This window comes from Suillus subaureus, assembly GCF_016647635.1.
Source record: "Suillus subaureus strain MN1 chromosome Unknown BJ212scaffold_419, whole genome shotgun sequence".
Taxonomy (NCBI): Eukaryota; Fungi; Basidiomycota; class Agaricomycetes; order Boletales; family Suillaceae; genus Suillus; species Suillus subaureus.
The window spans coordinates 1,289-14,050 of record NW_024538975.1 but is presented as its reverse complement, the minus strand read 5'-3'; the positions used below and the strand labels follow the sequence as shown (position 1 = coordinate 14,050).

Sequence of the window (12,762 nt, the reverse complement as noted above, 5' to 3'; positions counted from 1 at the left end):
ACACTTACTTAGGTCCCCATCGCGCCTAAAGCCTAGTACCCAGCCTCTGCGCATTCGTTTCTAGCTCGCTGGATGGGCACTCTGATACGTATATATACTGTCATTAAGTTTCCTGCATGTTGCATTCAGTTTTCGTCCTCAACATTATCTTCCCACTGTATTTCACTCATTACGCTTTTAACTCTCGTATGGCTAGGTAAAATAGACAAACTTAACTGAAATCAATACAAGTCCTGAAATTTGAAACTCATTCTGCTGTGATAGACGGCTTTGTCGTGCTTCAAGTTCGATTTCGCATCTCAATTTCAATTTCGATCAAACTGTAGAATTTTGAAATACTGCACTGTTGGTAAACTAGATTCTTGATCAAGACGAGTATGCATATAAATACTCGTTTCTACCAAGGTTTACTACATATAGGGTGCACTGTTCTTTGTCTACAAGGACAAAATCGGATTTTGATCAAGTTGACTAGATATTATCATATTGGTAGAGTTGGCAGTGACATACAACAAATAACCAGGTATGTCGGATAACTGGAGGCTTACAAACAAGTGATATAATTGACGGTAATCAATGGGCTCCAAGTATTATTGCAAGTACAATTACACCTACGAGTGAGGTGAGGTTAGTGATGTCAAAAATTCCCAAGTGGAGTAGCTATACTTACCAGCCATTGCCAGAATGCTTCCATCTTGTTCTTTGGTGGGGGTTCGTCATATGTATCCGCCGCAATCTCAGCTAGATCGCTCTTGAAGTCCATGTCCTGTGCGGCAACGGGCTTGGTGCCATAGTAGAAGCGAGCGCCAAAGTACATGATTGGCCAGGTAATAAGAAGGATATAGTTGGTGACGAAAGTTGCAGTATTCCAATTCCCTTTGAGGAACACGCTCCATCCGCTAAACTAGAGAGTGAAGGAATAGTCAGTCTAAACAGTATTAGCGGATATGAAAATTTGACATACGAAACAGACAGTGATCGTTGAGACGACTCCCCACCACGCAGCGTATGGCTGGAGATTTGTGTAGTAAGGGAGCGTCTTACGGTCGATGCCTTGGACCTGCATGCCCTTGTAGAAACGGAGGTACGTCACCGAAATACCAAACCACGTCATAAGGCCAGCGACGGCTGTCATGTTGGAAAACCAGTCAAACACCGTGCCCGCACCCTTGGACACAGCCATGAAGGCAAGAAGGGAGAAAGAGGCGCAGAAAAGGACAGCAACGTAAGGCAACCCACTGCGTGTAGTTTTAAGGAAGATCTTGGGAGCATTTCCTGAAGCTGCAAGACCATCTACGAAGTGCGTTAATTTCGATGAGTTGGCTGCCAAGTAAGTATACGTACAAATCGCACGAGACGAAGTGTACAAGTCACTAGATGATGCGGACCATGCCGAGGTCAACAAACAAGCATTGATAATCTGTTTTGAATAGCGATGAGAAATTTCGAGGTAAAACAAGCAAGCTATGCGCGGCTTACTGAAGGAAGAGATTTAATTCCGGCTGTTTCGATAGCAAGGACGAATGGAGACGCGGCAGTTCCACTGTTCAATTTAAGATATGGGTTGTTGGATGGTACAAGCAGACCGATGACAAGTGTTCCACCGATGTAGAAAAGCAATATACGGATGTATACTCGACGGATGGCTTTGGGCAAGGTACGACGAGGATTCTTCGCTTCTCCAGCAGCAATCTAGGTGAGATTCGTGAGGGGTGGATTGACAAGCCTAGAATATAACTTACAGCAACAATCTCGGTTCCAATGAACGAGAAAGCAGCTTGTGTCAAGACAGCCCACCAGCCAAGGAATCGTCCTTTGGCACCTCCGATGTTATTATACTGAACAAACGGTCCAGGATTTTTCCAGTAACGGAATCCAATGCGGTCGTGGTCTGGGCCACCTCCTAAATCGAGGACTATACCGAGAATGATAAGACCGGTGATTGTGAGGACCTTGATGGATCTGTAGTAATATCAGAATACGAGATCGGGATATAGTACTCGGTACGCACGCAAAGATGAATTCCGCCTCGCCGTAAGCGCCAGCACCGAGCATATTAATGGTGAGAACGACGACAAGACACATGACGACCCATACTGAGTCGTTGACAGTTTGATTCCAATAGTTCATCAATAATGCAGCAGCAGATAGCTCGGCTGGGACGACAAATGTCAGGAGGGGCGCTAAGAAAATAGATTAAACTCGAGTACCAGGTGCTTAAAAGTAAGAGGTCAGTAATTGCGAGAAATGAACGAGGAAGAATGGGACATACAGACAATCGTCCAGTTATACCAATAATTCCAACCCATTGCAAAAGAGAATGCAGGGTCAACGAAGCGCTCGGCCAGTTTGATGTGACCACCAGGTATAGGCAGGAAAGCAATCTACGGAAATGAATATCAGATATGTGATCTGCATCTGGGATGTGCGGCAAGCACACCATTTCTCCCAAAGTGACCATGACGGAATAGACGATGGAGCCCATGACCACATAGCCGAGCAACAAACCGATGGGGCCTCCATTCGCCAGAGAGTTTGCGGTCCCAACAAAAAGACCAGTACCGATGACACCACCAATACTTGACGGAGATGAGAATTCACCAGAAGAAAGAAGAAAAATGAAACACACCTGATCATAGCAATGTGACGATTCTTGAGTTTACGTTGGAGGGTGTGCCGCGGGGGGGACTGAACAGACTCTCCATCATGATCTGAGACATCAGAGAATTCGCCTTTGCTATTGTGATAAGCAGTAGGGTCTGTCTTTTCGGTACCCATTGTGGTAAGCGCTCGCTCACTGGAAGGTAGGAGGAAAGAGATAAGACTTGAAGCCAACCACGGCTCACAGATATATGAGCGTCTGGGGGAGCCGTGGCAGTGACCTCCTTACGGTACGGACATTAATGGGACCTGTTGAAACGCCACGCATCCGATAAGTGACATACCCGAGTATTAACCGAACGGAATTAGGTAGGTCAGGTACCGTATAGTTACAACGATGCTCCTCCTACCGTAAATTTGCTCAGAAGTTGCTGGAAGGGGTATACTGTACACATAATAGCATCTACAGCATCGGAGGGAGGGAGCCTAGAACCTATCCTTACATTGCACGTATGTCAGGAGTAGCGCTGTGCAATCAGAGGCAGGCAGCTGGCTCATTGGCGTCGGTTAGTGGTTGCTATGTATCCGTAGAAGATAGCAATCTGTAAAAGCATGAACGTACAACATTGTATCTCCATCATAGTTGAAGACAGCCACGGTATCTCCATCAGAAACGAATCAAGTTTCCTTCCCAGTAAATGGGCTAGTCGGAAACCTACCATTGGGACTGTCGATAACCAAATCCATCTAGAAATTTTGCTCTTGCCGGCCAATTCTGCTCATGATGTTGATCAATTATTTTCAGCTGCTACTACTACAGCTAGTGGTAATTGGATTTTACAGGGTCGAGACATGTGGCAAAGACTTGGCAAATGGCCCTTCTTCAAATTCATGTGCAATTTGCCGTTCGCACGACTGAGATCGATGGATCAGGTTGACATACATAGTATGGAGGCCCGTGCGCGTGGAGACATGCCTATAATTATGATCCACGCAGCGGATCTTGCAGCATCTTGGAGCAAGCCTGGACAGCTGCGATCACGCCCGCGGAACTGTCACATGTCACATTTGGCAATGAATTTGCAGTGCCGTACCGTAGCTTGATTACAGCCTCAGCCTGGATATCAGACGTTTAAGGAAAGTAAGATGAATTTGGGGCATCGGGGCGAGCGCAGTTCCTGTGGGTACCCCTCAAAGGTTTCGAGGCGAACAGCCTACTACGGGTATAAACTCGCCGCGACAGATTTCAAGCATGTGCTACTTATGCCAAGCGGTGTGCCTGCAAATGGATAATATTAGATGGTTTACTGCCTGAACGGAAAAGACTCAAGGATGCAGACTGCTACTAGAGATTCTCTGTTGATAATGCCTGGTGTTCGAGGTGTAGCCTCACGGACTTGAAAATAAATGAACAGTCGTCACATAAGCCTCAACTTGTCACGGCAACGGTCCCACTTAAAGCTGAAGCGCTGAAGTTTGATCGTGACTTGACGACAGTATGGGGGGAGAGTCGGCTTACATAATACGAGGGCCCCGAGCGTGTGGTCTATCCCACGATCGAGCATCTCGAGTCATGATTTCTCTTCAATTACTTACTTGTAGTCAGCCAATGAAAATCGTTGTAATTATCTAGTCCCATCCAGTGGTCTTAACATTGCTGTCGAAGAAATCCCCTTTGACATTTACGCCATGGCACTAGCTACATGTCGACGGTTGTGCTGAGCGTGTGTATACCAAAGTATGGTCACACGAGCAATTTTTGGAGTTGTAGACTTGACAGCACTCAAAAATTAGTTCCGGCACTGGGTCCGATCTTCTCGTTACGGGGCAAAGTTTTCTCATTCGAATTAGTCTCCCCGAGACCCATCAAGGGAATATAATTGTTCCTTCGCATTAAAATTTTGAATCAACAGATATTACACAGAAAGTCGAAGTCCGAAAACCGAGGGTATGAATAATGTATACGCCACGAGAATGTTACAAAGGTAATTCACTGCGACCAGCCCATTAAAGATCCCATCCAAACGGATAGACCGCGCCACGATGGTGGGGTAAAATCGATACCCGATGCAGGATGTGATCGTGAACGACGCCTAGCCAGACTACGGTCATGCAGAGGGTTGACCTTTGCTGTCTTGTTGCTCTCAAATGACCCAGGATCTGATGTGCGGAACAGGGGTATAAGCGCAGGTGCTAGTTTGCGGGATGGGCCCTTGGTGCGCACTTTCTTGCGAGGCGGAGGAATAGTGCTGCCAGTATCAGCGACAGGCACCGCAGGATTAGGGGAATTCATCGCAGGCAGGAAGTTCTGAACTGGGTCATCTTCTCTTCGTCGCTTTAGTACCCCTCGGTGGGGAGTGAGTATCATAGCCTGTCTGCGGGTATCCTGTATGAGTTCGTATTCTCCCCGCTGCAATATCCTGGGTCCTTCTGGTATATCTTTGTGCTCGTTCATGTGGAGCAACGCAGAAAATGTGCGATCCCCTGTTTGCATTGGGATATCTGACAGGTTGGGGACATTTGCACAGGTCGCTATGTACCCGTTCTTCAGCTCCTTCAGGGCAAGATAGCGTTCTCGTTGATGTGACCTCTCTATATGGTGGACGTATGGCGAGTATCCGTCCCGATCCCGCTCCCGGAGTAGATTGCCTCGTGCTATACCTCTACGTTTCTTGGCAAGCAAATGGTGACGAACCGCGTTTATTGGTGAAACCTCGCCCCTCTCGACCAGTTCAGCGTGAGGAAGCCCGGCCTCACGACAAACTTCAATGTTTTGTTGCCGAATAAGTGCGGCGCTCAGGGAGAGAGGTCTAACACGAACGGGAGGGGGAGGAACTTCAGCATCGTCTGGGAGATCTGAATACCACATGTGTACATGATCGCGAGGATTGACGAATGGTATTGCTGGCAATGAATGAACAGTGGAGGAGACACTAGCAGACGACGAGGATTCTGTTTCACGACGAACGCGTTTTGAAGGTGGGGAGTCGGATGAAGCAAGAGAGGCGTGGGGGGAGGGAGAGGGGCAAGATTCTCTATAACGCTTTCGTCCCGCCAATGAGGGTGACGATTCGTGGACTGCAGTCGGAGAAAAGTCGATCGCGCGTACCGACGTGATAGATGACGTCGATGGTCCCGCTTCAGACACTTCTGCACTGCTCCCAATCGAAAGTAGTGGTCGAGAAAGCGCTTGGTCAGGATGGGATTCTGCCAGAGACTCGAGGAATGTCCGAATAGCAGTCTCCACCTCTTTTTTGCTCTGTCCAGGTACAACGACGCGTACTGGAGGAGAATCTGAATTCTTAATCCAGGTGTCCTGCAAGTCATGGGGGTGGACAGGCGGTACTATCTTTTCCTCCTCAGGCTCCTCTTCATAAGGCGGAATGTATCCCGTGCGAGCTCCTTGGGCTCGACGCTTCCACAGCTCATCTCTCCGTTTATTTCGCTTAGTACGTTGTACGAAAGCTTCCGTCTTCTGAATTTCACTGGCCCGAGCACCGTGGAGGTCAAGCTTGAATGCAAGCAAGCGTTTCTCGAAGCGAAATTCTTCGTCCTCCGCCTTCTCTAAACCCACAGATTCGTCGGGGTTGGTACTTCGGCTTAGTTGGAAATCGATAAATGTAACAGCACCATCCCCGCCGATAAGAACGTGACGAAGTTCGATATCTCCATGGAGGATACCTCGCGAATGGAGCATTTCAAGCCCTTGCATAGCACGTTCTTTGAGGACATCGGGCATGGTAGGAGAGGCCTCAATCCAAAAACTTTGATGAGGTAATTCCATAGCAATGCTGATAGCGCCTGGCAGGATGTGAACACCGATGATGCGAGGAACGATGACGCCTTGGAGGGGCTTCAGGTATTGTTCTGAGCTGTAGAGAGTCATCTGAAAGACAGACGTTCAGTATACGAATGATTGGCATTATGTGCACGAACCTCGGAATTAAACCCGATCCAATCCGCTTGCTTGTCCAGATTCCATCTATGTCGTGTTAAGTCAATAATAATGATCACTTGAGACATTTGCTCACCGTCGACTGATAAAAGTGATCTTTTGTCCGGCAATAACACCGGATTGTACATAGGCTGAGCACATCGAGCCCTCTAAATCATTGTGAGTAAGACGAACAAAAATAGCTCCGCGAGAAACGCACGTCGTAGGGATAACAATGTCTCTGTTTGTTGGATATCCTCACGAGCTGCCCATGCACATGGACCGTGTGGCACATATATTGGGATATCCTTAGCTGAGTTTTCGTGCAATGAAGACTCGCGCTGCAAAGTAGAGGACCCCTCTGGTGGCGTTGAGTCCTCGTCCGTATCGCCCCAGTCTACCATTGCTGCACACCTCTCCACATCTTCTTGACGTGGCGTTATACGCCGCCAAGGACTCAGGGAAGCTGGAGGACGGTAGGGCGCAGTAAGGATTTCGAAGAACTGCGAGGTGTGGTCTATGCCTGATGGCACGTTGTAGTCGTGTGGAAAGATGGATGGTGCGGCATATGTAGGAAGTCCATTTACTGATTTCTCGTCATGGCAGCTTGAACTCGGAGATGGCATCCGAGAGACTAGCAAGGTTGGGTCCGCCTCCGACTGTGATGTTTGCTGTAGTGCTAAGGTCATGAGGAAGCGAGGTTAGATGCAAGGAGGGGAACGGAATGAAGATGTTGGAGGGTGTGATATGTGATTCTCATCGTCTAATTATGTTCTGTCCTTATAATCTGCCGTTGAAGTACAAGCGGCCACAGCGCAACTTAAGCGTGTCCACACGCTTCGACGGCATTGTTTGTGGTTTGACCATCCTCAACACCTTCCTTTTCCGGATAAGGCGATGTCCACCGTAGTGATTACCTTGTTCTTCGTCGGAAGCAGATGGACGAAATAAAGATTATGAACAAAACTACAGTGACTACAGGTATAAAATATACATACATGCCTATACAATTATTATCAATGAGGTACAAACCCGTAGAATAAAATTGCGTGCCATCCAGTACACTTGTGGGTGAACAAGTACACATACACCACAATGCTAGGTTTTGTGACAAAATACACCAGTCAACAGAAGAATCTAGAGTCATGATGTGAACGCCCATCCACCAGGCATACTTAATTCACGGGATTTTTTGGACATCAAAAAATGTTCAACGTTCGGGTCGTCCAAGGTCTTCAATTCCTTCGTGGACATGACAAGTACCTGCGATGGCAGTCGCGGAAGGGAGTAAAACGGGCCCGGATGTGGCCACGAATTGAGGTCCAGCGTGGATACAGGCGATGTCGTCTTCTTCGGCACAGGTGCTTTGACATGTTCGTTAACTGTGGCGTCGAAAGGCACTGCTGAATGGAAATCGCGCAGTCCGTGGCAAAGCGCGTCGGGTGTTCCGTTTGGAGTATGGGCAGTACATTCCAGAACGCCACAAACCCTTTCCCCATCTCCGACGCGCAAGTCCAACCAACTACCCATCATCTCATACTCTTCCACTGACATCCCAGGAGACTCCCATGAAGTATTAGAGGTCGTATGTCGTTCAGCTAGCCATGCAGCTAGGGTAACAGAATCTGATGATACAAGACTACCGAACGAAACTCGTGTGGCGAGGGTATCTTCGGTCAGAGAACCCGGGGAAAGTGGGGATGAGTTCTTCGCAAACATCATGTAGTCACTGGCAGATGGGACCGGGTCGTCGCTGCGATTTATCATCTTTTTATCTGAACGCCCGCGGGAGAGTTTCGGAACCTTGCCAATGCGCGAGACAACGCTCTTGACACTCTTTAGGCCACTCTTGACCGATTTCTTGAAGCTCTTCCACGAACTGGAACCCTTCTCCACATTCGTCTGTGTTTCTGTGGTAGAATGCGAGCCCCATGGCTCTGGTGCGACAGCTCCACTACGTGAGTAAAGAGGTGAGATGGGTGATTCCGGTATCAATGGAGGAAGAATGCGATGCCGTACGGCAGGTGACCATGGAATATAAGGACTATTCGGATGGTGGAAGGCGGGAATCCAATGGGGTCCTTCATACACCTTTGTGTTCTTAGTTTTACGAACAACCACTCGTCGGGTGGATGAGATGTGGCTAGATGAATGGCGGAACAAGATATTGGCTGGGAGGGAGTGGGAAGACTCGTTACGACACTGACTTGCAGGCGAAGGAGATGTTAACGAATGTGTGGTTGAAAAATTGAGAAAGGAAGGTAGCTGCAGTGTGGATGCAGATGACAGAGGAGGAAGGGGGCGAAATGACTCAATATTGCGCCGTGAGCGGTTGACGCGAGTAACGGGTTGGTTAGGAGGAACAATGTTCTGTTGCTCCTCGGGGGGCTTCTCAACAGCGACAGGCTTTTCCAATGATTTACACTGTATCTTTGAGGGAGCGTGGGGCAGCTGGATTGACTATTCAGTGATATTAATAGGCCAGCCCGCGAGCAGGTTTTTTATTACATACAGCATGATTCACCGCCAGTAGTGTCTTGTCCGCAAGGGGTGGACGAGATGCCCGCTCAGCCTTGCGCTTTTTGACTTTCCTAACCTTAAGGTACGGCTCACCGTCGAGGGTACATGTTGATACCGTAGAAGGAGCGCTGATCTTCAAGACCATTTCGTCAAGTCCAGCAAGACGTCCAGAATAGTGAAACATGAATGAATGTCGAGCGGTAACGAGCGTTAGGATTAGAAGACTAGGCAAAAGAGAAACAAATGGATGAAGGGCGCTAACACTGTAATAGTAGTTGATATCACAGCATCCTCAGGCTGGGCGATATACTTAACAAAGAATACAAGCTAGAGCTAACCAAACAACACGTACACAAAAGAACATAGGAGACAAAAGGATGTAAATAAATCCATACTATCTATGGAAATTATGTAACAATCACCAATGACAATGCGCCCTCCTAAATTCTGCTCTCACTCATTGTAAGGACTGAAGCATCGAGTGTATGACATACGGAAGGACGGAATGGTTGGTTCCGCGGAAATAAACCGTCTGACTCCCACTAGTGGTGGGTGAACTCCTCCCCGCTGGAAAACATCAAGTTTCCTCCGAGTTGTGCTTCCACGCCTATATATGTTTGATATTAATACTGCCAATCATGTAGTTCTTATTCCAGCTACACGCACCTCGAAAAAATGACGTCTATCAGTTACACTTACGCTTCTACAGCTCGTGAGGTTCAACGTTTGTAATTTAGGGCAGGTGTCAATGACAGAAAAGAGACCAGCACCTGTAACACTTCAAGCACAAGTCAAAACCCCAAGATAACACATTCACTTACTGCTTATTTTTGTACCCGCTAGTTCCAGCACCACAAGATTTGAGCAACACTCCAAATAAGGCACGGCGTCATCATCCACACCGGTGTTGTTGAGAATGAGCTGTTCAAGTCTGGGTGGTTGATTTTCGGCATCTTGCGGCAAGAGCCCAGAAAGATGAAGGGACTGTAAGTGATGCACACCTGACAAGTTGAGATACTGATACAGAACTCAGACATGACATAGCTCAAAAAAAAAACCATGGAACCAACCTTGCACTTCCTTCCAACGCATTGAATAAAGTACTCCAGGGTTCCACTATGACGCGAGGTAGCCCCTAATTTTGTATTTCCGACCAAACTGATCTTTTCGAGTTGCCCAAAGTCCTTCAACACATCTGTCAATGACTCCAGCGTCTGGTCCGTCATCGTCATCGCAGAGGTGTTCCCAATAGCTACCGAAGACCCCTGCCCACCTCCAAGGGTCCCGAGAGCCAGGGATTTGATGTGGGGGAGGCTAGAGATGAGCGCCACAACATCAACGCTGGAAATCGCAGTTGATGTCAAGGACAGCTTTTCAATTCTCGCCTCTGCTAATACGACCGGCAGTGGTCGGTGGACGTGCGTGAAGGAGAGGTCCAGCCGGGTGAGGTTCGGACAGCGGGCCAAAAAGAAATTAATTGAACTTTCTGAAAGGCTCAATTGACGTAGTTTCAATGTTTGTATACTCGTCGGTATGAAACTCTCGTCTTGAAATACAGCAGAAGATAATTTGGCGAAGGTTGCATCGGTCTAGGCTGCGATAAGTCAATTGTCGAAAGAAAGCTCAAGCTACTCACCCAGTTCGGTATTCCAGCAAGCTTTAGCACCTTCAGGTCAGGACAATTTTTCAGGAGTGGGACAAGTGCCACGGGCGGAACAGCAGTGTAATTAAAGTTCGCGGTAGAAAGCAAGGGGCAAGACCTTGCAGCAGCTTCCGCAGTGGCGGACCCCACTTTGGCGCAACCGCTGCAGAGAATCAGGGCCTCTCAACCATAGTCATCAATTACACTCACCGAAGAACCAATACTCTGAGGGATGGCATGGAAGGCAGGATAGTTGCAAAGACAGAATCGGCAAATTTAACGAATCCCGTAAGGTGTAACTCATGCAGTGATTTGCCAGCTCCAGCAACAGCCAAAATTGTGATTTTGTTTACTGCTGGGACATCACTGGTCAGTACGATCGACGGGCCTCGTAGAAAATACTAACAGAATATGAGCAACATATCGGGGAGCAACGAATATGCATACGGAAGTTATCATTGCGTTGGTAAGTATTTGTGGACAGGAGGATCTCAGCATAGCGAACAGTTTAGGTACCAGATTGTCAGGCATGAGTTTCAGCCACTTGAGCGTGATTTCCCAATCATCACGAGTTTCGTGTAGTGCCCGCAGATTTGCGACAAAGGAGCGCGCGCATAATGCGGAAAGGTTAGGTATCGGGCCAGTGGATGGTACGGAGCGAGTGGAAAGGGCAGATGCTGTGGAGAGGCTCCGAGACGATGCGAGATTGACCCGGTCATCCTCGGTTTCTGCACCGAAGGTAGGGACTCCTCCCCTCCGTCGTTTCGCAAGTCGTTGGGAGGGTTCCGCTTTCCGTTTCGACATGAGAGTTGAGGACTCTCGTCTGAACCGCGTCACTTCCAATTTGAGTAATTGTCCCATAAATGGTATGGACTACACTAGACTATGTACCTAAGTAGCGCCGGTGTCTGCCTGTGGAAGTACAATCCAAATACCAGGATCTAATAATGCCCGACACCGCATATCGACGAGTGCAATCACGCTAGGCCCCACAGCCAGAAGCCAGAAATCACAGCTCCAATTAATCCTACAATGACTCTCCATAGCACTCTCTCCATTGACTTTATGTACGGTGTAACTGGATGTCCCAACCCAGAGAAGACCATACAAGGCACTCGCACAACAAGTTGGAGCAAGTTGAATGGAACCGGAAAGTAATAAGGTTCATACCGGACAAGGGCTTCCACAAATGACCTGCGTGCGTACAACCCGATTTCTCGTGAGTAGCGATCCCATCTACTTGTTGAGGCGGTTGATGATGCCAAGGCTGGGAACATCGCCAAGGTCACGCCGAGTCCACCCAGTAGTAGCATAATGACAGTGATGAAGAGGATGAAGAATGAAAATCGACTATCCATCGGAGTTACTTCCAGAGAATTTGTTAGCACTAACAGGGGATTGTCGACGAGCGAGGCGGATACGAGAAATGTCGCGAGTAATAGGACCGGAAAGAAAAAGAGGGTGACCGGTATGACGATGCGAGTTGCTCCGCGCGAAAGCAACGTAGAGAGCGGTATGGTGCTCTCGGGTTTCATTGCGGTGGGTAAGCTGGGAGAGTTGGGAAGGTGAAGAAGAACCAGCTGGAGTAGGAGGGCAATGTGAAGCACAGAGAATGAGACATTTCCAGGTAAAGGGACAGATGGAAGGGTCATGACGAATGCGGGAAATACAAGCATAGCTGGTAGAGTATGGATTGACCACTGTCGAGCGAGGGATGCAGCAGACATGAAAGTGAGAATCATCTCTCGAGTGCCTTGCTCATTTTGTCCTAGGGTTATATGAAAGTGTGGTGGATATAGCAAGTAGTGAATAAGTGAACCCATAAAGACCAGTCGGCCCAAAACGTCAATGAAATGTAGAACTCTGTAAATGGTGTGAGGACCACATATCGAGATTCGTATCTGCGGCCACGCACCTGGGTGTCGAAAGAGCATCAAAGTGTTCTATTAAGCTTAAGCCGTGATCCTGCGCGGATCCGGCTTTTATCCCATACTTCCAACACTTAATGACTACGGCGTCTACGATGGGGTGTGTGAGAAGCTCCGGAGGAATATGGTCCTCCGCC

The 12,762-nt window shown here is 48.2% G+C and overlaps 1 protein-coding gene across 1 annotated transcript; it reads left to right on the top strand.

The window, feature by feature from the left end:
* The first annotated feature begins 3,377 nt into the window (after window positions 1–3,377).
* BJ212DRAFT_1414449 (uncharacterized protein) lies at window positions 3,378–4,069 on the top strand. Its single transcript, XM_041337536.1, has 2 exons — window positions 3,378–3,516; window positions 3,578–4,069. The coding sequence occupies exons 1-2, from the start codon at window positions 3,383–3,385 to the stop codon at window positions 3,735–3,737; spliced, it is 294 nt and encodes a 97-aa protein (XP_041185035.1). The 5' UTR covers window positions 3,378–3,382; the 3' UTR covers window positions 3,738–4,069.
* The last annotated feature ends 8,693 nt before the right edge of the window (window positions 4,070–12,762 follow it).

Coding starts and splice junctions, on each gene's coding strand:
- BJ212DRAFT_1414449 (XM_041337536.1), top strand. CDS start 3,383: ATGATGTTGATCAATTATTTTCAGCTGCTACTACTACAGCTAGTGGTA. Junction 3,517..3,577: donor GCAATTTGCCGTTCGCACGA/CTGAGATCGATG, acceptor GTGGAGACATGC/CTATAATTATGATCCACGCA.